At 42.0% G+C, this 25,118-nt stretch overlaps 2 protein-coding genes across 3 annotated transcripts; both read right to left on the bottom strand.

Annotated features, from left to right (window-relative positions):
- INSL5 (insulin like 5) lies at window positions 1-1,902 on the bottom strand. The gene is made up of 2 exons (XM_033151860.1): window positions 1,297-1,902; window positions 1-242 (listed from the first exon to the last, which is right to left on the bottom strand). Exons 1-2 carry the CDS (start codon window positions 1,463-1,465, stop codon window positions 1-3), a joined length of 411 nt encoding a protein of 136 aa, XP_033007751.1. The 5' UTR covers window positions 1,466-1,902.
- Window positions 1,903-4,041: 2,139 nt separating this feature from the next.
- On the bottom strand, window positions 4,042-24,557 carry WDR78 (WD repeat domain 78). Of its 2 annotated transcripts, XR_004426821.1 has the most exons (16): window positions 24,405-24,553; window positions 22,859-23,070; window positions 21,336-21,442; window positions 20,219-20,375; window positions 17,765-17,904; window positions 16,618-16,773; window positions 15,021-15,215; window positions 12,132-12,364; window positions 11,340-11,426; window positions 10,126-10,277; window positions 9,474-9,631; window positions 8,629-8,744; window positions 7,747-7,845; window positions 5,775-6,001; window positions 5,046-5,125; window positions 4,122-4,163 (listed from the first exon to the last, which is right to left on the bottom strand). XR_004426821.1 is itself a non-coding variant. In XM_033151855.1 (15 exons), the coding sequence occupies exons 1-15, from the start codon at window positions 24,528-24,530 to the stop codon at window positions 4,113-4,115; spliced, it is 2,271 nt and encodes a 756-aa protein (XP_033007746.1). In that variant the 5' UTR covers window positions 24,531-24,557; the 3' UTR covers window positions 4,042-4,112. The 2 variants fall into 2 exon arrangements, 1 of the variants encoding a protein (XP_033007746.1); XM_033151855.1 differs by lacking the exon at window positions 7,747-7,845 and having other exon boundaries at window positions 4,042-4,163; window positions 5,046-5,199; window positions 24,405-24,557.
- Between the last annotated feature and the right edge of the window lie 561 nt (window positions 24,558-25,118).

Genomic DNA, 25,118 nt, shown 5'->3' with positions numbered 1-25,118 from the left:
TCAGCACAGTGAACTTATAGTGCTGTCGCTGCAGCCGACCAGACAGCAAGTGACTGTGAGTTGCATAATATCTTCATTCCTTTTGTGTATAGACTTTCGTTCTGTGCCCCACAGATCTCCTTCAGCTTCAGAACTGGACTGGATGAATTCTTTGCCTAGGTATTCTGGCTTTTGGATCACCTTTTCATTGGCACCTGTTGAGTCATTAGTGTCAAGTGTTGAATGCAGTTGGCTTTCTTGACCTGTTGCATGCAATTGATAAAAATAAGAAATCTGAAATAAACTTTGGATGTTGAACTTCAGGCAGTCCAATGATCAAGACAACTTTGATGTTGCCCAATCTATTTCTTTTAATTTGGGTCTGAAATATTTACAGCCTACACTCGGAATGCAATCCTAAGAAAACTTGACATACAGTAAAATTTCACTATTGATGTCTATCACTAGGATTGTGCTAGTTCTGTTGAAAAACAAGGTATGTGAGGAAAGAGGAAGTGAGGGATCAGCTTCTCCTCAACTATATTTTCCTATATCCAGTTAGGATTTTCATTTCCAAGGCCACAGATACAAAAACCAATCTGCTTGACTTCTGTAGGATTCGACAGTTACCATCTCAGTACCAGGATATACTCGTTTAAAAACTGTTTCTAAATTTTTTTTAACCTAAATAACAGCAAAGCTATTACTTCAGGTATACCTTAGACACAGGAATAAACCTCAAGTTTTCCAGAGTTAAGAGATGCTTGTGTACAAACCCCAAATGAGATTGCTTATTACTGTATTATAAATATTTGTGCTGTTTCTAAGCACTGTACAGGATCCTGTTGCTTATCTTTAAAGCCCTGCATGACTTGGGACATGGGCACCCGTGGGAATTTTTGCCTCCACACACCCCTGCTTATTCACTAAGATGCCCCCCACCATCCAAAGTGGGGCACAGGCCTTCTCTCTGTTGTCACCAGTCACCACCTCATTTATGGAACTCTTCCCCTAAGAGGTTTGACTGACACCTTACTTTATATTTTCAGCACCAATGACTTTTAGTGCCTAGGCTTGTAATTAAAGTGTAATTCTGTCCATGGCAGTTTTTACCTACTATTTTAAACTTAATTGCTTTGTCATTATAAATAAGGGGTTTTGTTTTGTTTTTTAAAATTATGTAAGCCGCCCTAATATTTCTGCTGGATTGCAGCATAGACCATTTAAAAAATAAACAAAAGAAAATCCACTAACCCTGGCTTTTGCATGCAAAAACATTCTGTGTGTATTTGGACCGCATATAATCAAAATGGTTACCTGTGAGACTTTTTGGAAAGTGAGTCAGCTGCCTCCTCCAGCGAGACCCTCCGCAAGTAAAGACAACAGCTCTTACAAAGTCCCTTCCGCAGAGTTTTCTTTCAGCTGCTACTTCAGAAATGGCCATAGAGAGAGAGAGTAAAAGCATCCCTAGCACTGCAGCCTTCATCTTGTCAAAAACGGTATCTGACTAATCAGAGCAGGGAAGAAAAGGACGGGACTTCTGAAGACAGGAGCCAAGACCACAGGCCAATTTATACAGCTTGCTCCTATTTTCTTGTTTGCCAAATGACGGGGTTGATGATGTTTACAATGTTTGCCGAATATTTCTTGCAACAGTTTAAGGTGCTTTTAGGATTCACGCCTGCATTGCTCTCAAATGGTGATTTGGGTCTAAGAACAGCAACACACACAGCAGGGCGGTGTGTTTATGGAGGCCCCCACACCTTAGATCAACATTGCAAATATGCACTTTCTAACAGTTTTATTGTACACTTCACTTATAATAAATGCCATTAGCTCACTATAACATTTTTAATAGTGGGCAAGCTTAGCCATTTGATATGTTCTTTGCTACTTTGCCATTTTTTAATACGCTTTGAAGAAACTCCTGACTTCATTTATTCGCGCGCCCCCCCCCCCCCCCCGAATTTAGATCCAGAGTACAACTTGCTACGATCATATATATTACAAGTGCACTTATTAACATTTGGGAAAGAATTTGAAAATTCTTGGAATACCCGATAACAGATTTCCACTTTTCTATATGCTTGACTGTTGTGTGTTATACCTCCTAATTTGAGATAACCATGTCGGTTTCTGAGACGACTGAATTTTTCATTATCGTGGATAAAGTCACTGTTGCAGACAGTTCAAGGTGATGAAGCAGAGGTATCTTGCTACAGTCCTGTTTTACTTCTGGAAAATGTGTGTGGCTCTGAGATTCTCTCCATTTGTAAGCAAGGCCAGAGTAAGACTGATTTTATGTATTCACAATCTCTGGATCCGTTTTAAGTTATCCCTGACAATGAAAGCAAACCCTCAGGTCAGCACTTCTCCCTTCTTAATATATTGCTTTCACTGCTTAGTAATGCTAAAACAACACCTGTTCCCTGCAAGCTGCAAAGAGCTTGCTGACTTGTGTCTTTCCCAAGGATCCCGTTCCTGTCATCACTACAACCAAGGGAGACTAGCACTGGGTTGCTCTTAATTTCCTTTGATTCTTCATCCTTTGGGACACGTCCTGGGATGGCTGTATGTGATCCACTTCCTATGTAACTGCGGTAGAGTGAACCCATGTTGAGTTGAGCATCATGGGACAATAGAGTCTGAGATGATACTGAGTCAAGTGGATGATTTCATTCAAGGGTTTTGCTTTGTGTTTTTTAAATCCAAACCAGATTGCAGGACGTTGCCATCTGGATCAGAATTTCAGAGATGGGCAGCGGAGAGGTACTTATCTCTTTCCTTGTGGTCCATTTTTTTTCCTTAGCAAAATCATCCCGCTCCAAGCTATTTTCAGTTTTACTTATGCTAATTTATCATTCATTGTATGCTATGTGGAATTTTTTAGACTTTGCTAAATGGTACTTTTTTTGTCTCCTGTGATGCTGGTGGTGTAGGTTAGTCTGATTCTGACTAAAATATAATCCTTGTACTAAACAGTAGAAATTAGAAGTTCACCTTGCATATAGTAGATATACCACAAAGACCCCTATTGACTCCTATTATCATCCATGTTCTCCAGCATTAAAAAACTATGTTTGTTCACTAATATTTACCTTGATGCTTACAAATGCATTGAAAAGAGCGTTCTGTTCCTTAGTAGAACCAGTAAGTAAACAACTGTTTCCACTCAATAAAAGAAAGGAACTAACATCTTATCACATTTTGGGATAATGATTAACACACTGTTAACATTAATAGATAGTATATTTAGAAACATAGAGGAAATAGAGTTGTCACAGTCTCTTCATAAAAATGTGCAAAATGCACATGGAAATGGGTTATAATGTGCTGCTTAATTGTCTATATTTTTATCTGTTTAAACATTCAGTGCTTTTTCCAAACTGTTGAATCCAGTTTAATGTTACTGTAGTTAAATATAAGGCCCATGTGTGGCAGCTGTCCTAGACTGTACAGTGGAACCTCAGTTGTCAAACGTAATCCATTCCAAAAGACCGTTCAACTTCCGAAACGTTCGACAACCGAGGCACAATGGGCAGTTGGCAATTTCAATGGAGAAAATTGAGAAATGCCCCTTGGAAGCTGTTTGACTTCTGAGGCGCGTTTGAAAATGGAAGCAATTACTTCCGGGTTTTTGGTGTTCGCAAACTGAAATGTTCAGCTTCCAAGACGCTCGAAAACCAAGGTTCCACTGTATCTGCAAAGGAAGCAAGAGTATTTACCGGTAAATGCAAGACTTTTGAGTCAGGAAAGAGGATTTGCAAAGTTTAGATGCTGGGACATAATCTGGAGGCCTTTTCTCCTGCCCAAATAATCAATTTTTTTCCAATAACTTCTGAAATGCTATGTAGGGGTCTTTAGTATTTACAAAAGTCTTCAGCACACTATTTTACTCTATTACATTGGTAGCAAGAATTGATTGTCTCACTTTAGCAGTATGTGTAAAGACTGGGAATTTCCAAGCAAACATCTGTGGCATTTCAAAATGATTCCCAACAAATTTATTCCCATATATGAACTCACATACACTTAATGGTTGGTTGGTTGGTTGGTTGGTTGGTTGTTGCATAATTAACTGCTGGGCATTAAATATCACGTCCTTTATTCATGGACTATTGCTGTAAAAATATCTACACTGGACTGGTTAGAACAGAGCCAATCATTTCATGCAAAGCATCCAGCTGAAAAAGACAAAAAAAGTTGGATATATACGTTAACCTAACTCGAAAGCAACTGGTAAAAAAGTAGGAAGAGTTTGCATTAGGTCTTTTCTGAGTGTAATCAATCTAACAAGTGGGTGGAAAAAGCCTTAATATAACTAAAATCTTATATTGTTGGAATTAGAATTAGAGTTTATATACTCCCTATACCCGGGTGGTCTCATAATTTGCAAACAATTTTCTCCATTACCAAAGTTGCATCTACGTCATAAAGCTGGACTTGTGTGGTTTATAAGAATGTTACTGGTGCACTGAGGAATAAAATAAGCCATTTACGCCTTCTTCTGCACATGAATGCAGCTGAACATAAGTTTAAGCAGCAGTGCCTTTCATGAATGGTTAGTCCTTCTGCAGGCTGCTTTGCTAACATGCCTTTGGCTTATTAGGCAGAAACGCTGCCGTTTGGGAGGCTGTGTTCCGACCTCTTTCGTGGATGGTCCTACCGTATTGCCATACCATTCCCAGTGCTCATAACTTGAATATGTATAGTGAGGCATTTGTAGCAGAATGCTGTGGCATAGTCGCAGCACCTAAACTAGGGTTGCCATATTTCAAAAAGTAAAATTCCTGACACCCACAAAGTTGTTCCCACCAAAATTGGGAGTGACCCCAAATTCGCACGCGCCCCCCAGACTCCATTTTACACCCCAAAACCAGGACATGTCAGGAATTTTCCTGACGTATAGCAAGCCTACCTAAACAGAGCATAGTCCAGCAGATTAACATAGGGACACTGATTAACTTGCACTACGCACATGTGAATCAGCAGTGGGGCTCAGTTAGATATTAGAAGGGCCCCCGGTTGGGGTAGGCTACTTCAGCTTTTAGTGCTGCAGAACGTACCTTCTTTCTGTCTGGAGAGATCATATTCCTTAGTGCGTACACAGTGACTGATCCTTCACTGTCGCCAATTAGAAGGCAATCTGCGTTTTTAGCAAAAAGCACAGCCGTGAATTTCACAGTTCCAGTGGCGGGGTGCACAATCAGGGGATCCAGGCTACATGCAAAACAATGGCATACAGTATAAAACTGATGGCTGCAGAGCTCTGTGGGACATCCCATTGTGAGATAGTTACTACCACTACTGCTGTTTGCTGTTTGCTTGCTTGCTTGCTTGCCTCACAAGTTACTTTTCTCCACCACACTACCTTAATTATTCCTGCTAGTAATGCTGATGTATATAACACCATTGAATTTAGGAAGCTGCATAATGTATAACCTTAGATAGCTGTTTGACCCTGCAGCATTGGTTCTGCCCTTTACCATTGCTCCATTCCAGTTAGCTGTGGTCTCTGATTAGGCCCCTGGAAAGAAACATTGAGCTCTGGGGAGAAAAACAATATCCATGGAGCTCCTTCCAGTTGGGTTTTAAGGAATCAGGTGCACATGTTTCTCCCAATGATACATAGCTGCTTAGCAAATAGGAAATATATACAATGGCAGAAGATCATATTTTGTAATGCATTCCATGTATGATACACTGTGTTTACTTTGTTCAAGAGTAACTGGATACAGTACCTTTTAAGATATATAGATGTATAAATTGCTTTTAAGAAAATGTCTGATTCTTACGTGCTGACACTAAGATCCCAGATTTCCACCCTGGTTTCGTTCGCTGCTGCAAACACGTATGCTGAAGTGGGAGACCACACTATATCATAAATAACATTGGAAGTGGAACTGAAAGTCAAAACAGGACGGACTGAATCCTCGCGCCACAATATAATACTCCAGTCTGCAGAACAACTTAGAAACACTTCTGTACTGAATGGATTCCATGCTATCTTGTATACCGGGCCCTTGAAATAGAGAGAGAAAGAGTAATTGCTTCATTTTATACACACACATATTCAAAGAGTAGTGCAGAAGCATGCTGCACCACAGCACTGAAGCCCAACAAGATTTTGGGAGACACTGAACTTCTCTAAGCAGTATGTGATGGATGGCACAGCTTTAGCTAGGTTAAGCTGATTGGCCTGAATCCAGAGGAGATGCTGAATTCATACACTCAGGGGAGACCCATGCATAGCTGAAGCCTCTTTTACAGTTTGTACCACAGTAGCTGTGCTAGCTGAAAAAGGCAAGCAGAATAGCAGTTAGGCCCTGCTAGAGGGTTCTTGAAAACTGAAGAGGCCTTGCTCTGCTTGGTGCCTCACATATATGTAAGCTTCCTCCTTTGGTTTCTCTGCATGTTTAAATTTATACGATAGCATTTTGAGTTCATATCTTCAAGGAAATTCGCAGAGGTGTTCCAAGACACACTAGTTCAAAGGGCAACCCATCCTGCTATTAATGAGGGACACAATGCCATCGGATTGCCTCCTCCCTAACAATGGGAGTTGTATTACTGTGCTCTTCCTCTTGTCTTTAGGAAGGCAGAACCCAAATATGGTCAGGAATGCAACAGACTGGGCTGCTTGAGGGGGGGGAGGTTTCAGGGGGGAGATTCTGGTATGGTGGTCAGAATCCTAGAAATCTAGGGCAGCTGTCAACTTCAGCCCCACAGAGTGTGAAACAGGATGTGTGGAAGCAGGTCTGGGAGAGGATAAGGAGGGTCAGATACAGCAGGCTTGCAGCACCTTGGACAGATCACTTGAATAGCAGCTTTCTCCAAGGGCCTTTCAGTTAACATTCAAGGCCCTTTATCTCTTTTTCACCCCTGACCTCCCAGATTCCAACCCTTTCTTGAGAGAAGAAAAGCCTTAAAGGGGTAGCCTATAAGCCTGGAGCCAAGCAGTTGCCTGTGTTTGACTTCCTGACCAATGATGGCAATAAGGGGCATCTGGTATTGGGCTCAATATTTCAGAGGCACTAGGCTCAGGAGGTGCTGCCTTTTGGGCACTGATGGTTCCAGGCTACCAATGTCGGATGTGATGTTGGGGACCAAGCCTCAGTCCCCTGCCAGTGGTATGGGTAGCATGACTTTGAAAGACACCTCTGTGTCTGTGAGTCTTGGCTGTCACTTGAAGCCAAGGTTCCTCCTGTTCATTTCAGTGGGGCAGAGAACTTCTAAGTGTATTATCACTTGTCACCCACAACTGGCTGCTTGAGGTGGCTGCCTTATCTTGCATCAGGGCAGGATCTGCTCAGTTTATAGTCAACAACCTGGCATTCCAGTTTGTATAATGACCTAGAAGATAACTGATTTTAAATGGTTGGTCCAGAGTCATCTGGCCTAGTCTGATTGAGAAACTTTGATTTCTAAACTATGCAGTATTCAAGAAAGTATTATTAAAGTATGTGGTTCATTAGTCATTGATAAACCCCAACACAGAGAATTTGATTGGTACCTGAAGAATCCTGTCAGGAGAATATATGTGAAGTAGGGCTAGGAGCCTGTGTGGCCCTCCAGGTATGTATAGTTGGAGTACAACTCCCATCAGCCCCAGTCAGCATGGCCATTGGTCAGGAATTACGGGGGTTGTAGTCCAGCCACATGTGGAGGTCCACAGGTTCCCCATCACTGGTGTAAAGGGTACTAAAGACAATGTGTGAGTATCTGTGCATCTACTTAGTCAACCCAATTTTATTTATGTTTACTCACTTTGTGTCCCCTGTAGGTCTCCAAGTACTGCTCATTGTAAGAACAAGAGCATTTGTGAATAAAACCTTCCTCCGTTCCAACCAAGTATATATTAGTGTCCTGAAACAAAACCAAATTACTGTAAATGGCTTTGACTTTATCCAGATTGAGCATATTCTTTAGAATCTTCACTGCAGGAAAATGTCAGGCTTGCTTCTCTCCTTTCCTGGTAAAGTAGAGTCCAGTGTAATGGAATTCTCAAAGGCTTGAGCCAGAAGTCCCAACTAACCACGTGTCCAGGAATAAAGCAGTCATCCAACAAACAATATGCAACAAACCATAATAATGCATGAAAGATGTTCATGTTTCACATGTTCGGAAGACAGTACTTGCAGAGGGGAAATATGACAGTGCGATGCCACCTCCAGTTTAGCCATTTCTTGACCATGTTAACGCTTCCTGCCCCTGGAGTATGCTTGTATCTCCTCTCCTTTTCCTTTGAAGGTAGATTAAGCAGAATTGGGTTTTAAAAGAGAGTGGCGCTGCACCCAGCCTTGCCAAAAGTGTGGCTGATTCTGCCAGCTCAGAGCTACAATCCTCGTTGTTTAGTTTGATGGGAGCCCTCCATCTGGTTCCCTGGAAATATTAGGGAGAGGCTACTACTACATTTTTTTAGCATTGGATGGGTTATACAATCTCTGTAATCATAGGAAGAAGTCCAAAATAGTGATTCTCTGCTCTTTATGTCAGTCTAACATGCTAAAATATAAAACTTGTTCACAACCAGTGAGTAGGAAGAACAAGCAGACCTCCCATTCCTTGCTATCCATTGTATTCAGCTACATTATCACTTTGACCTATGTGGATAAAACATTCAGAAAACATAATTAAAGATTAGGATACCTTTGGATGGAAATCAAAGGATAATCCTGGAGCTTGTCGAGATATCAGTGCTTCACTTTTCTTTTCTGCCCCTCCCTTTTTCTTGTCACTTGCTGTTCGCTTGAGTTTCATCAGATCTGAGTTGAGAAACAAATGCATATAGATGGTGAGACCTCCTGTTTCATTATGAGGGCTATAGGGACTGTTTCTCTTCTATACAACACATGGTCGTTACAAACTCTCCTTGTCCACTATTGGAGCTAGTGAGTATAAGAAACTGCTTTATTTATTTAATCTCTGATTACCTATAGCAAACCCCTATAGTAAACCAGTGAACCCCTCGCATCCACAGCATAGCCTATGTGAACATGGAAACAGATTTCTGTACATGTATCACTAATCAGAAGGTGAATACGCAAACAGATGCTTACCTTTCCAAATCCAGCAACTGGAACTGTACATATAGGCCTTTTAAAAAAGAGGCCCAAATCTTGCCAATCAGTTGTTTGGAAGGGGAGGCAATAAACTGGAATTATTCACCTCTTTCCCCACCAAGCAGCTGGACAGTGGGATTTCAACTTTTTTTTAAAGAGGGCTGTGTGCAAATAGCCCTAATTCTTTGTGCACTCAATGGGATCACAGCCCGTATGTGTACTTCACTGTGCTGTATAACCTGGAGTGTCTTTATTATTCCCTAACTTAATTACTTACTGAATTGTTATTATTTTATCCCACCTTTCAACATGTAGCACTCAAAGTATCTGGCAATAATATTAAAAAGACAAGAACATAAGAAAGATTAGGCAGACACCCCCCCCCCCATTTAAGTAATTCCAGAATGTTTGGAGTAAAGTGACAACGCTTACCATTGCAGCTTAATCCTTTCCGAACAAACCACTTAGTCACTCTGCCATCTGCTGATATGGAGACTAGTATCTCCCCTTTGTCTTCTCCTGTTATTCCCCTGTCCTGCTCAACCCACCTCAGCTGCCACACAGGGCCCAAGTGTTTATCGTAAGATTCGCTGAAACAGAGATTGATACCAAACTCTGCTTTGGGATGCATACAATTAAGCTCAACACAGTAATAAAAGGAAAAAATGGTATTGTAGGCAGGGTCAGTCAGAGGGGAGGGACAAGGATGTCACTCTTATTTGTGTGCCTTATTATGTTTGTTTTATTTGTGCTTTTCATATTCTGGCTAGGCGCCTCAAAAGCTGGAAGTGAACTGGGCCTCTCTGGACTTCCAAGTATGTCTGATTGCAGGAGTTGGAGGTGGGAATGCAAGTACATATAGGAAGCAACACGGGGGTGCATGCAGGTAATGAAAATACACCTGAAACTCGTCAGAGGGGTGGGGAGAGTGTAATACAGTACAACCAATTAATCCTCCAGTTTTTCAGAATAGCCAAGGCCAAACAGGGGTGGGATTCGGAGATGTGTGTGTGTTTAGATCCAGACAAACAATATACTTTATAATGTAATGAACAATGTGTGGAGGTGCCTCAACAAGACTTACCTGGTATCTAAAACTGAAGTTGTATGCTGAGTCTGGACGTTGTAGACTGCAATTGTCCCATTGTACAATCCAACTGCTAAGAGGTTTGGATTGGCTAGAGAGAAATCCAATGCAGTTACCCCATGAGGAGATTGATAGACACGCTCTGGCCACTGAGCAGGGGGGAAAATCAAATCTGTATTAACTAAGAGAGCATCCACACTTTATAAACAATCAGGGCCCCCAGAAATTATTTAAAATTCAGGAGAGGGGGTCTGAATGGCTGTGATTAAGTTTTGCTTCCTTTTAAGGTGCATTTCTGAAACACCTTCAATGTTGCTGAGTGTATCTTCTTCGCATGTACATTAGAATTTTGTTTAAAAAAGAAAAAATATTGGACTGGATTCAACTAACCCAGTGCACTAGCAGAAGCCAGCACAATGGGGCTTTCTGTCCTCTCCTGACCCCATGAGCCCTGCTGTCTCCCCCAATCCACTCCCAGAGTTGGGAGAACCCTCAGAACAGTTTGCAGAGGAAGGTTGTCAGTCCATCTGGCAAGTGGAAATGCTTGTGCTGACAGAACAATAAGAAGAGTGGGACATTGAATTCACCCCATAATTGCTAGCAACTGATAGAAAATAAGATACTTTAAAATTCTGAAATTCAGTTATTGAACACTAAAGCTACCCTACATTATTCGTTACAGAAAAGGAAGGGAAGAATGCCACAAAAATGCATTTTAAGTAAACTGCTTATAGGTTTTGATGATTAAATGATATATAATTCCTGTTAAATAGCATAAATTGAAATAAAACAAAATGGAACTTTATCCATCTGTTGTAACCAGTAGGTACAAATGGAGATTTTACATTTCTGGTTACTTTTTTGTAACATGTGGTTCAAGGTTGGCATGTTTTTTTTACTATAGCATTTATAATATGGCTTAGTGATGCTTATGCATACTGTACGTGGAAGGAAGTCAACTCGGGATTTTACGTATGAGTAACCTTAGGACAGGGTGGTTAGATTATAAGATTGCTCTATATCATAAGATAAGGATAGGGTACAAATGAGCTATTTGTGGTCTTAACGGGGAAGCAAATCTGAAGGCCTCATGGGCCTAAGGAAGGGTAAAAAGTACCGGGTAACTCTGCTGCTACATTGCCGTTGTGTCCTATCAGTGAATAATATCTAATTGTTCAAAATCAAGAGGAAGAGCCCAAGTATTGTGTTACCGTTGGGTTCTTCAGTGACCAGCAGCAAGCCAAGCCTTTCTTCTGCTCTTTAAAACGAAACTGTCCATAACCAACAGCCAGTAGATCCTAAAAACCAATAACACATGATTATACTACCAAGCCACAGCTATCATTGAGATGGCTATGTGTATGGCCTTTGAGGCTCTTATTTAATTTGGAGTGAAAAGCTGCTCATTATGGATCCAGAGCAGTGTCAGTAGCAAGACTGTTCACTGCTCCTAGGGTCCGGTCAGTGTTTCTGCCCCCTGCTGCAACCTTTAACAGCTGGCTTCTTCTTCCATTCACCTACCGGTATCTATTGCCACTATTACTATTGCTGTCCAAGTGTACGTATATTGTTAAGTGCTAATTTGATGCTGCTGAAAACTGGCAGTGATTAGTTAAGCTACTGTGATGTTATGAAGCTATCACAGAACAGTTTTAACTGCTGTGATCAGGAAGGTCTGGCCAACAGAATGTTTGCAAGCAGGCTACCTTTCATGAGAAAAGTGAAAAGCCTATCTTTTAAACCAACAAAAGACTGGTCACTCACCAAATGTGGGCAAGCATTCTCAATAAACGTATGACATAGAAACGCAGGTGATGATCTTGAGGGACAGGCCAAACACAAGCCAGCCTTTTCTTCTGTGGCAATTTTTTTTATAAAAAAATAGTTTCTTTGCAAATGCAGCTTTGACAAGCTTAGAAATTCTAATCCTAAAACGATACTTAATTTTGACAGTGCAAAGAACAATTGTTTGGGGTTTTTTCAAGTGTTTAGAAGTCACTTACAGGGTTCACTTTGTTCCAAGCTAGGCAGCTCACATTGTTTCCTCTCATCAAATCACATGCATAGGTCCACAAGCCTTCTATATAAGGTGGTAGGATTTCCTCTCGTCCTGAACTAAATTCTAACAGAAGTGATGACCTAACTGAGAGCGCATCCTCTTCCTCCTCCTCCTCCTCCTCCTCTATGGATTCCTCTTCAAATCCAGAAAGGCTATGTTCAGATTTGACAGTCGGCTCTAGGAACACGTGTAAACACAGAAAACATTGCTGTCCTTCCATCCCCAAATAGAAATAGCTATACTTTGTTGTTCAGTCGTTCAGTCGTCTCCGACTCTTTGTGACCCCATGGACCAGAGCACGCCAGGCAGAGCATAGCTATACTAGCATAGCTATACTAGAACAGGCCAATAATCAGGTTAATCCAGCATCTCTGTATCTCCCACAATGTCTAGCTACATTCACTGCTCCACATATGGGACATTCTCTGTTCCTCCTGATATGAACGCCAACACCTGTTTTGTTGCCCTCTATGTTTGCTAAGTAATGTGGGTAGGAGGAAGAGTTCTGTCTGTGCTGGCAGGGATGTATGAAAATCCTGGTGCAACTCTGATGATTTCACTGGGGGTGAGACCACAGATGTGGGGGGGAGGGAGCAGAAGCCTCCAAGCTTGCTTCCACCTGTTTGAGCAGAGGCCTGGCCCTTGCTACCAACCTGATGGTGTGATTGGGGAAGGGGGTAGATGCTAGGGGTTAAGATCATCAGAGAAAGGCCAGTTCCTTGCAGATGTTTAGGGCACCATATTAGAGCCAAACTAGACATTTACTTGATGCGTTACTTGACGCAGTATTGGGGTTTTTTCCCCCTTAGTTACAGGTGCATGTTTTTTGGGGGGGAGGTGGGGAATCTTTACAGGGACAGTGGTGTGGAGGGAAGGAAGGCTTATCTCTTTCCTCCCTTAGCATGATCAAAGCCAAATTTGCCTCCCCTCATAAAGCTAGAATGCTTAGGACAGAACTTTCCTTAGTATGCTGGTAATGATGGAAAGAAAAGCTTGCTGGCTCTTTGAGTGCCATTTAGTACCACATTCTGACTGACTGATCTGTGACTATAACCAGAGGAGACTGAATTTCCACAAGACATGCTTGTGATCAGATGGTAGGTGCTTCTGAGTAATTTCCTGCACCCTATAGTCTGCCAGATTACCATTTTGTTGCTACTTAAATACGTGTGGCCCAAAATTTTGCCCCAATGGAATTTAGCACTTTGTGATTGGTTTTAGGATTCCAGCCCAAAATGACCCATGACTTACTATTCTATTGGATTTAAATAAAAATAAATAAATAGTGTAGTTGAAATGTATGTGCTTAGGCTAAAATCAACAAATATATGTGTAAATTGATATGCAGATTTCTGTTCTTTGAACAGGGTTGACTTCCAGAGCCGCACAATTATAGAATCAAAGATTTTGAGTATTGCTGAGACTGTCCTGATTTTATGGTTTCCCGCCCCAACCAACATTGGAGCGTATCCACGGGAGGGCGGGATGCATAACTGCAGTAGCCAAGTTGCTAAGGGATAGATACTCTGTAATTCGGCCTGGTTGCCTGGAATGGAGGAAATAACGCTGGCTTGGATCACTATGGTAGGTAAACTTGAGGAAATAAAGTTTCTCATCCCCGCTGCAGCCACCTAAATTTTGCTAGAGGGTCTGGGGCCACATTGTTCAGAAGGGTCCCCTGGTTCTCTGTAGAGGGTCTTTTGGAGAGGCAAGGTGGCTTCCAGGAGGCTTCACTTGTGCTCACTTGTTTTAAGACCCAAATCAGTGCTGTTTCCCTCTCTCACCGCAGAGTGAAGGAAGGAAGAATGTTAAATGAATAAGTGGCAGGGTTCAGTTGTGCCCGGAGGGGGCACTGTGCGCCTTCCAAGCTCCTCCAAGTCACCACCACCTGTGGTTTCAAAGAAAGGAGAAGCAGGTCTTGCTAAAGTAGATAAGCTCAAGTTTCCTAGCAGCAGGCTCAGGTGGAGAAGGGACAACCTGATAGAATGGTAGCTCCTTAGAAAGAAAATTATGAGGAGGAAGCACAGAGGCCAGCAAGATTTCTTTGTCCCTGCTCACCGCTTGTGGATTGGGGGCACTGCATTTCCCCCCACCCCATGCCACCACAATCTGTTGGAAAGAACTATATTAACTTAGCCTATCCTACCTCACAGGGCTGTTGCAAAGATTAAAGCAGGGAAGGGAGAATGAGGTGCACAACTTTGAGCTCCTGGGGCAAAAAAGCAAGATACAAATGTATAATCTCGTTCACAGAATCTGTAAAGGAACATAAACATGCCAAAAGCCAGAAAAGCAGCCTCCCCCTTGCTTTAACTGCAACATTTCAGTTCTGAATTTTGCAGCTAAATACTAGACCCCCCCCCCAAAAAAAGCTGCCAGCCCTGATAAACAACAACAACAATAATAAATAATACTCTAAATATGTGCAGTTTCGCAACTTTGGTGTCTGAACTACCTGCCTAGCATAGCCTCCCTCACAGGGCGGCAATGATGCAGAGTGAGTGGGGCATGTGGACACAGGGACGCTGCCTCTGGCGTTTCTGCTGCCCAAGGCAGCTGCTTCACCTTGCCTCATGAGTGGGCCGGGCCTGCTAAAATGTGTTTTAAAGGCTTGGTTTTATACAAATCACACAATTTGTTTCCAGGAGCAATGGAAAATCCATTTCCATTTCAATAAAGTCTGTTGGTAATAAGGGTGGTTCCAAGATAAAAACCATTCATTAGCTGAGTTAGAGAAAGTCGCAACAGTCTCATTTCAACTAAGAAATACTTGCAGTTACTTTTGCAAGGAAGTTTCTCAGGCCAAGATTAAGATATCCGAAGAAAAATATACCTAGGAGGACAGGAAGCTGCCGATAAGCTGCAAGTTTGGGCTGGAAAATATTCTCCATTAGGACCCTCTCCATATAAAACAAATCTTGATTAAATTTTTCAGATTTCAGTATAGCTTCTGAGTGGTCTTCTATCTCTTCGTGAATCCGGGAGAGAATTACACTTTCCAAATCAATGATAGAACTTGCGGTGCTTTCTGGGGAAAGAAAGAGACAGGTGTCATAAAGGCTTCATTTAATAGCATAATCTAATTTCCCCCCAGAAGGAATTACCAGGAAAAAAACTTCATAATTTGCTTTCAGTATTACCCAGACTGCTTTTAGGTCTCCTGTTATCTAGAGTTAAAAACTGACAGCAAACATGTATTAAAAGCAGTATTCCGCTGCTTTTTTTAAACTACTGTTTTATATTGACTACTATGCGATTGTATTTTGCTTTGAATGTTGTGAACTAATCTGGAATATTTGAGGAAGAGTTGTATGCTCAGCCCCAATCCGTGTGTGTGTGTGTGTGTGTATGTGTTCCACCCAAAGGTCATTGGGGTTACTTAGATTCAAATTAAGAGTTAACAGGAAATGGGATACTGTACATCCAAGATTTTGGGGATATAAATGATCTCACAATGTTAAACTTAAAAATACTTTCCCCATATTGTCATTGCTGAAAAATATTTAACAATGCATGATTGCCTATGGAATCCCACCCACATCTACTCAGAGATAGATTGCAGCCTAAATTGTCCTAGTTCTTCCAGCGGAGAAGTACTCCAAATATATGGATCTCTTATTGGTATTTCTCTCCATAGAATTAACCCAGCTTGTTTATGCTATCTTGTTTTAATTTCCTTTTCCATATTAAATCATATCCATTCCCGTTTGACTAGGTTTACTTTATAGTCGGATAAATGACCAAATATTAAAGCAATTCAATTAGACTCATAAAAGATCTCATTTATAAATAGAACTTTATTTTAAATAGAAGTCATCATCTGCATATAAATTAATCTTAAACATTACTTATCCTACTTCAACTCAATTTTATTCTCAACAGCTCTTGTTGCACTTTGCCAAGAGTTTAATCAGCATAACAAACAGCAACAGCGCTAACAGACCTATTTGTTGTATGCCCCCAAATAAATCAGATTTTATGAGATTCACTATAAGCAGCAGGAATTTTATCCAGTTCATAAACCAATTACTAACACCGAACTCCTCTAAAACTTGATACAGATAATTGCATTCCCAAATGTCAAATGCTTTTCCTAAGTCTAAAAATCCCTTTTTGTTTCAGATACAATGTGTTTTGTTTCTCAGTAAACACTCAAAAGGCTGAAATATTAACTGTGGGTTACTTGATTCCATATCAAGTATGGTACTGAGATTAAAAGCAGAATTGTCCTCTTCCTGCTATATACTTTGCCATCCCCAAATCAGCATCAATATTCTCTAGGGTCCTAAGCTAGCTGCAAGGGAGAAAGGCACCCTCCTGTGTAATTGCATGCATACAATCATTTGTTTCTTATTTTTATATTATCATGGCATATGTGTAATATTTGAAACTTTCCATGGCTAGCAAAGATGCAGAAATAATGAATTTACCTCTCCCTACAGAAGCTACAGACATGGCTCTGTCGCGTTCCCTGTATACAGTTGACTTACTGCTGGTCACACTTAGTGGTCTGGTAGTTTTTTCCATGATAGCTGCTTCCAGTGCATTAAAGGAATCATACAAATCCCAGTTGGTGGCCATTATCTCTAAAGACAAAGGACATTGTTAGATAGCTCTTTATTCTGCATGTGCATGACTTTATGTAACAAATGATTGCAACTACAGTAAATGGGTAGTTATACTTTGGAGTAGCAAATGGCAAGATTCATTGAACGAGCTCGTTGTAATCAGCTGGGGTAAGTGTGGTTGGAAGGTGCATAATCCTTTCTACGTGTTCATGATGTCTCGCATTTGCAGCTGCATATTTTTCTGGGAGATTTGAAACAATGTGATCGCAGGCGTTTGCCAACTTTCTAAATGGTCCTCTCAAATTTTAATGCAATAAAGTCCCCTAGAGGGATTGACACCTGCATATACCCCACCACACTTAAAGTGCTTCTAGAATATGAGTTACTAGTGCTGCCAGATCATCATTCCCCAAGTGAAAGTTGTATCAGTTTCCAGGCCTGGACAGGTACATCTCCCTATCATCTGCCATTTTTATGTTTCACTCACTTTTTACGGGGCAATGAGGGGAAAATCCACATGAAAGCACCAAGCCTATTTCATCTGGTAAAGGACCCCTATTTTCTTTAAATGCTATGGGGACAGCAGTACTAATAGGTTTTCCAACCACCATTTTAGACTGACAGGAAAAGTACCGCCTATTGATGATCCTCTTTAAATATCTTAAAGAAGCAGAAGCTCTATCCCTGGTGGAATGTGGCAATCCTATGCCCACAGTGATATCCAGATATTTTTATGAGAAGATGTCGCAAGTAGGTAGATGGAATGATTTTTAGAATGACAGTGTTTTCTTAATTTTTCCTTTGGGTTCTGTAGCAAAATATTGCTGTTCCATGTGAATGTTTCCTGCTGAATGGAAGCTTACATGAAAAAAAGTTTGGACCAAGAGCCACATACATGAGAGTATGGAAAAGATGATGCTTGGACTTTCCTCCCACATAAAAGAAGCTTTGGTTTTGTCTCCGTGCCTCTTTCAGTGAGCTCCAAAAACATTTCCAAACTGTAATTTACCTTTGTCATCCATGATAATTTTGTCACATTGCATTTCCTTAGTTTTTGGTACGCCGCCTATTGTTTGCATCATTCTGTTGACATATCGGTCATTGCCAGCTCTGTTTTTACAGAGTTCCATGTAAGCTATGTTCTTTTTTCTTTGAAAAACAAAAGACATACATATGTATATTAACAACAACAGCTACAACACCTGTGTACTCCAACTCCTCCTTGTTTTGTTTTCCCTTCTGGGACATAAATTTTCTTAGAAATAAGCATGCACTGTTATGGTTTTTACCAGTAGTTGTAGAACAGTGCTTAAATGGCATTACAATAGATTGCAAGATTCTTCAGAGGAAGATATGAAGTGCGACACTAACCAGATTGTTAAAATGCTGCAATGAGGTTATGTAGCCTTTAGAAAGGTTATGTGAATTGCCTCCTCCCAACACAGAAAATTAAAGTTGTGTTAACAATGTAATCCAAGCTCTAACCTTGACCTGCTGTTTTCCTGCAGGTTAATATGACCAAGGGTTTCAATAGTTATAGCTTACTTCTAAGTAAATGTGATGAACAGATTTGTGAATGCGAATTTGTTCATAGTTGGGTGGACTGTGTGTAGGATTGCTGCCAAAGGAAAGGGGTAGAACCTCTTTAGTCTCAGAGGTTCTAGTGCTTGGGTTTTTTGTTAAATCAATGCTGTGTTATTTTAATTTACAGAAAAGCGGGGCCCAAATCCCATTGTAAACAGAATACTTTGAGGATAATACCATGAGAGATGTCATTTTAAGGCTGAAATTCTAATCCCACTTACCTGGGAGTAATCATTTAATTCAGCAAGACAGGAGTAGGGCACAACTGTTTTCATCCCGGGGGCAACATTCCCTTCTGAGCAACCTTTTAGGGACCACATGATAGTTGTGGGCAGGGCCAGATGCAAACGCAGACAGACCAATGAATGTAAATTTCACCTTTGTACACTTAGGCACATTTCAACCCACACTCACTCTACCCTTTCATTAAGGAAAGCAGAATGCCTTAACAGAGTTCAAGGGCATATTCCAGCAAGGCAAAAACACTCAAGGAGAGGGCAAAGCAGGTTCTAGGTGTGTGTGTGTGGGGGGGACTAGGAAGAGTCCTGGGAGCCAGGTAGAAAAGCATAAAGGGCCACATTAGGCCCTGGGACTGAGCTTCCCCCTACCTGCTGTAGGATTTACTACGCAGACACGGATGGCGCTGTGGTCTAAACCACTGAGCCTAGGGCTTGCTGATCGGAAGGTTGGCGGTTTGAATCCCCACGATGGGGTGAGCTCCCGTTGTTTGGTCCCAGCTCCTGCCCACCTAGCAGTTCGAAAGCATGTCAAAGTGCAAGTAGATAAATAGGTACCGCTCTGGCGGGAAGGTAAACGGCGTTTCCATGCACTGCTCTGGTTCGCCAGAAGCAGCTTAGTCATGCTGGCCACATGACCCGGAAGCTGTACACCGGCTCCCTCGGCCAGTAACGCGAGATGAGCACTGCAACCCGAGTCATCCACGACAGAACTTAATGGTCAGGGGCCCTTTACCTTTACCTTAGGCATGGTTAGGATTGCACTGTAACTTTCATTGAAAAGCTAATGCTTTGTTCAGTCGTTCAGTCGTGTCCGACTCTTCGTGACCCCATGGACCAGAGCACGCCAGGCACACCTATCCTTCACTGCCTCTCGCAGTTTGGCCAAACTCATGTTAGTAGCTTCGAGAACACTGTCCAACCATCTCATCCTCTGTCGTCCCCTTCTCCTTGTGCCCTCCATCTTTCCCAACATCAGGGTCTTTTCTAGGGAGTCTTCTCTTCTCATGAGGTGGCCAAAGTACTGGAGCCTCAACTTCAGGATCTGTCCTTCTAGTGAGCACTCAGGGCTGATTTCTTTGAGAATGGATAGGTTTGATCTTCTTGCAGTCCATGGGACTCTCAAGAGTCTCCTCCAGCACCATAATTCAAAAGCATCAATTCTTCGGCGATCAGCCTTCTTTATGGTCCAGCTCTCACTTCCGTACATTACTACTGGGAAAACCATAGCTTTAACTATACGGACCTTTGTCGGCAAGGTGATGTCTTTGCTTTTTAAGATGCTGTCTAGGTTTGTCATTGCTTTTCTCCCAAGAAGCAGGCGTCTTCTAATTTCGTGACTGCTGTCACCATCTGCAGTGATCATGGAACCCAAGAAAGTGAAATCTCTCACTGCCTCCATTTCTTCCCCTTCTATTTGCCAGGAGGTGATGGGACCAGTGGCCATGATCTTAGTTTTTTTGATGTTGAGCTTCAGACCATATTTTGCGCTCTCCTCTTTCACCTTCATTAAAAGGTTCTTTAATTCCTCCTCACTTTCTGCCATCAAGGTAGTATCATCAGCATATCTGAGGTTGTTGATATTTTAATATAATGCTACATGGCCCAATAGATGGACTCCATTACATAGAAATTGTGCCTACCTCACAGAGTCAGCTTCCTCAGCCTCTGTAGACAGCATGACAGTTGGCATGTCAAATAACCAAATTGTTTCTGTCTCCGTGAGGAAAATATCCACACGCTTTTCCAGGTCACGCTTTGTCAGTGGCTCTGGCACTTCCTCTCGCCTGACCTGAACATCTGCCAAATTAGAAAACCATGTGAATGAATTAAATAATGTCAAACCTTCCAATACAAAGCGGCCCCAAACCAGGAGGCCATCTTTTCATGACCACACTCTCAGGGCCGACGCGTCCATTAAGGCGAACTAGGCAATTGCCTAGGGCGCCAAAATGGAGGGGGCGCTGGCCAGGCTTGGGCAGGACGGGCTAGCAGCAGCTTCTCCGTACAGCGGAGAAACTGCTGCTTGCCTCTCTACCACCCCCCACCTCCCGCTAAAGCAGGCTTTGGCGGAGGGGTGGGGGTGGGGGGCGGCAGAAGGTGGTCTCGCCTAGGGCGCTCTCCTGGGAGTCGTGTGACCTGCATGAGATCACCCCCCAAAAAGCGGGTTTTTTCAGGGCAGCAATCTTGTGCTGTGCCCCAAAATGTGTGTTTTGGGGTACCATGCCCCCCAAAAGTGCAGCCTGAAATCACTGGCTATTTTGGCCGCTGTCCTTTCACAAGAAAAAACAGGATGTCCCGTTTTCTTTCTGGGGCAGTTGACTGGTTTGTAATGTTTTGTGCTAAATAATTAAGAAATCGTATGTAAACATTACAAGGGTTGTCTTTACTATAAGATACACTACTATAAGATACAGACTGTTGGCCCAGTGGAGCCTACCTACATGGTGCAAAGGATGCACAGGCATTGCCAACTCACGCTTTCCCATGCTTTCAGTAAAATTTGTTCAGTGAAATGTGACATCGCCACATCCATTTCTCTGCCCTCTGCAAGCAGTAGCCAATGAAATGGAGCAGGGACAGAGAACAGTAAAAGCAATGGCAAAATAGCAAGCATTTCTTTTACCAGGCCATGCATCCCCATAACATGTGGTTGGCCCTGAATATTTACTGACTTCGAGCATTTTGGAATGTCACGTGACATCCTAAATGTGATATCACATGAGAAAATTCCAGTGTATTGCATTTGTATAAGTTTACCTATAAAACTAGCAAGCATGTCATGTCTGGATCCAGGTTCTATAATTTCTTCTGCCATTGATTCAGTAGAAGTAGTAGACTTTGTAATACTGCTACTACCATAAGTTCTGTAGTTTGGGGTGGGGGGAGGAAGGAAAAAGTTAGCATGTAGTAGTGGAAGTAAAATAACAAAGAATGCCAAAGCACTTATAACAGGAATATGAGGTGTCAATTAATAAAATCCCACAGCAGTTTAATTGTCACAGAGTATTTATTTCAGATGAAGAACCACTAGGCTGCAGAAGTGTTTGAGCTCCATCAAACATAGAAAAGGCAGGTGGTACTACCTCTGAATTTAAGTACAGTACATGCACAGCTTAAAAAATAAATATCCACTGTAGGGGCCCTGTAGAACATGGGGCTGGGAACATGATGAACAGAGGGGAAGCTTAATCATTCCACCTGTACATGGGCCCTGATGATACCCTATCCCAGCCTCAGCTATTTGTCCCAGGAAGGATCTGTTAGGGATAATAGGAACTTCCCTCTCTGGGCTAATGACAGACTTGGAACTGGTGTGTGTGTGAAAGAATGAATGGAGCCAGTATCTCCAGTGCAGGAGGGAAATAACTCAGGATGGTCTTTGAGTATGTGAATCAGAATACTCTATGAATACAGGCATACCTCGGAGACATTGTGGGTTCGATTCCAGAGCACCGCAATAAAACGAGTCACACTTTTTTTGTTTTGTTTTGCAGTGCATATAAAAGTTACGTATACACTATACAGTAAGCCAGGTCCCTCAGCTGCAGGGGGGAAACTCCGCCTCAGAGCTAGCCAGCTCCATTCCCAGTGCCAGAAAAAGGGCAGGGGTAGCAGTAGAGTTTCCTTCCCCATGAACTGTCTGGGCTGCCTGCAGCTGCACCCACTTCCTTGTGAGGAGCAGTAAAACGAGGCATGGCTGTACTGTAGGGAAATGTCACAGCCGTGGAACTGATTGGACGCTGATTAGGAATGAGCACTGTCTCATACTTGTGACTCCATGAATAACTGCCAGTTTACTTGACATGCCTATGATTCCTGGTTAAGACGAAGTTAATTCTGGAACTGCTGAATGAACAGGCCTGCCACAAGAGAAGCTTGATATGTTAGGAGAAGGAGGGTGATACACTCAATCAATCATCCTTGAACTGCATGCTAATGAATCAGAAAAATGGATGGATCCTGCTTGAACTCTACTTTTTAATAATCATATCTAAATCTGACTAGTCATCCTTTTAAAGGAGCTGCCCTCTTGTGCAAAAGTTCATGGCACGAAGCCCCTGTGGCAAGAACAATCCATCCCACATTATTGCAAAACTGCCGGCGTTGGCTTCAGAATTTGCAGCCTGTTAACATCCACAGCTTCTGCTAATACAACTGGAATCAGAGAAACAGCCCACAGCTGTATTAGACAGGCCTATATTCAAATCCCTTTTCTACCCACTTCTGAATATTATGTATTGCTGTAGGAGTCCAAACAGGTTTGGGATGCCACGTCATACCTGGAGAATGGGCCTGCTAAGCTAATACTTGTCCCAGATGCTTGTTGCAGAGAGAGGGATGACAAGAATTCTGTTGGCACTGCCCCAGCAAAATCTTGGGTTGATAAGATTTTGCTTTGTCTGTGTATGGGCCCGGGGGTGGGTCCGGCAGCACTTGGCTCAGGCTGGTAGAGTGGACGGGGAGTCACATCTTTTCCTAGGTCATCATAAACCTGTGGATACAACCAAGTTACAAGACGAAAAAATGTATGAGCCGGTTTCTGTTCTCACCACAGCTAAAACCAATAGATTTGAAGCTAATTTATTGAAACGAACAGAACAAATCATTTTGCATGTCTATTCAAAAGAAAGTCGCATTGAGCTCAGCTGGGTTTTCTCCCAGGTAAGTGTGCACAAAACTGCAGCCTAACATCTAATCTTATACTTTTCTGTTCAGAATTAAGTGTCACAGAGTTAATTGGTCCAGGTAAATGGCTATGGGATTGCAGCCTAAAGCTCCCTCCTATGCACATTTGTTTGAGACTATGTCTGGCAGAATGCAATGTGACATCCAGGTATTCAGGAGCCTCTTGACACTCTTTTCCTGGAACCAACTTCTCCTGGATGTCTGCAGCAGACTCTCTTTGATGATTTTCATGAAGTGGATTAAGGCATTTTCATTCCACCGGATCTTTGCATATGTATGGTCAGAAGGGGATGGTGTTGTTTTTTAATATGGAAATTTAAAACGTGATTTTATTGTAATTTGAATTGTGGTGGTATTTTTGCAAGTAGTCTTTCCAGGCTATTGGAAGTTTTTTGGGGGGAGGGGGCCCCAAAAAATAAACTTGAATAGGATTGACTGCATATTATTTCATAATGGACTGAATATGTGGGACTGTGAAGAATCTTCATGCCATCACACTTGCATGTGAACACATATGTACTCAACTGATATGTGTAATGAGCTCATTATGGACCATGGGTTGTAACCAGCTACCCAAGAGAGTAGGCTTACTGAAATCAATGGACATGACTAACTTATCTCCATTTATTTCAACAGCTCTGCTCTTGACAACAAGTACTGAGAGACAACAAGTACTCAAAGACAACAAATACTGAGACAACAGGTCAATGGCCTGGAAACATAGGGTTGTCTTGAAATATGTCATACTCAAGAGCAGAAATAAATGGAGATAAGTTAGTCATGTCCATTGATTTTAGTAAACCTACTCTCTTGGGTAGCTGGTTACAACCCATGGTCCATATGATCAACTGCAAAGTACAATATGTAGACATAATTACTCTTACATTACATTATATACTCTTACATTATATAGCAAAACACTTTGTTTGACGGTTTATTACTGGAAACAGTATCAACAGTATCTTTCACACTTTTTCACAAGTCCCTACTCAGAAAAGTCCCTACTCAGAAAATAGCTAGCTTTCATTATAAGATTGATCTTAACACACTAAGGTTGTGCAGCAAATACCTGGCATTGCCAGCGTCACCCATTTATTTATCAAATGTAGCTGTGTTAATTTTGTTATGTTATGCTATTACCTGGACAAGAGGTCTGCAACTTGCTATGGAGCCCCTGTCAAAAGACTTTCCCTCTGAAGAAATCAGTATGCTCCTGCGAGCCAGTGATCCAACTTTGCCAGCAAGCATCGTGCTTGTGAAGCTCATTCGCCTACCAGAAGCTGAAGATGATGCTAACTTCTTCACTGTGCTCTGCTCTTTTGAGATCCTGGTTTAATAAAAAAAAAAAGAAGTGAGATTATGTGCCAGAGCAGTAGCTTCAAAATGGAACCATTCTGTCAGTTTTTGTTAGCAGATTTTATTTCACAATTGACAAAATATTTTGCAGTAAATGCTCTCATCCTTTTCAGTAATTGCCACAGAATATTAAGAGATTCAACCTCAGGGATTGTGAAGTCTTACACACTCAGTTTAAGTGTGAGTTTATCACCTTCCTTGGATATCTTTGCAGAATGTCTGCCTAACCAGAGAGAAGGCAATGACACACACTTACAACTGATCAAGCCTTTAACTGTCACAATACAGTGGTACCTTGGGTTACATACGCTTCAGGTTACATACTCCGCTAACCCAGAAATAACGCTTCAGGATAAGAACAGAAATTGTGCTCTGGCGGCACAGCAGCAGCGGGAGTTCCCATTAGCTAAAGTGGTGCTTCAGGTTAAGAACAGTTTCGGGTTAAGAACGGACCTCCGGAACGAATTAAGTACGTAACCAGAGGTACCACTGTACTAT

Source organism: Lacerta agilis, chromosome 6 (assembly GCF_009819535.1).
Source record: "Lacerta agilis isolate rLacAgi1 chromosome 6, rLacAgi1.pri, whole genome shotgun sequence".
Taxonomy (NCBI): domain Eukaryota; kingdom Metazoa; phylum Chordata; class Lepidosauria; order Squamata; family Lacertidae; genus Lacerta; species Lacerta agilis.
This window is presented reverse-complemented; position numbering and strand designations above follow the sequence as displayed.

What these genes read in the sequence shown, in the direction of transcription:
- INSL5 (XM_033151860.1), bottom strand. Translation starts at nt 1,465, where the DNA reads ATGAAGGCTGCAGTGCTAGGGATGCTTTTACTCTCTCTCTCTATGGCC. An exon ending in CTTTCCAAAAAGTCTCACAG is followed by an intron (nt 243 to 1,296) that starts GTAACCATTTTG and finishes TGCATGCAACAG; the next exon opens with GTCAAGAAAGCCAACTGCAT.
- WDR78 (XM_033151855.1), bottom strand. Translation starts at nt 24,530, where the DNA reads ATGAGCTTCACAAGCACGATGCTTGCTGGCAAAGTTGGATCACTGGCT. An exon ending in GAGGAAGCTGACTCTGTGAG is followed by an intron (nt 17,905 to 20,218) that starts GTAGGCACAATT and finishes TGTTTTTCAAAG; the next exon opens with AAAAAAGAACATAGCTTACA. An exon ending in TCTCTCCAGACAGAAAGAAG is followed by an intron (nt 4,164 to 5,045) that starts GTACGTTCTGCA and finishes TGTCTTTTTCAG; the next exon opens with CTGGATGCTTTGCATGAAAT.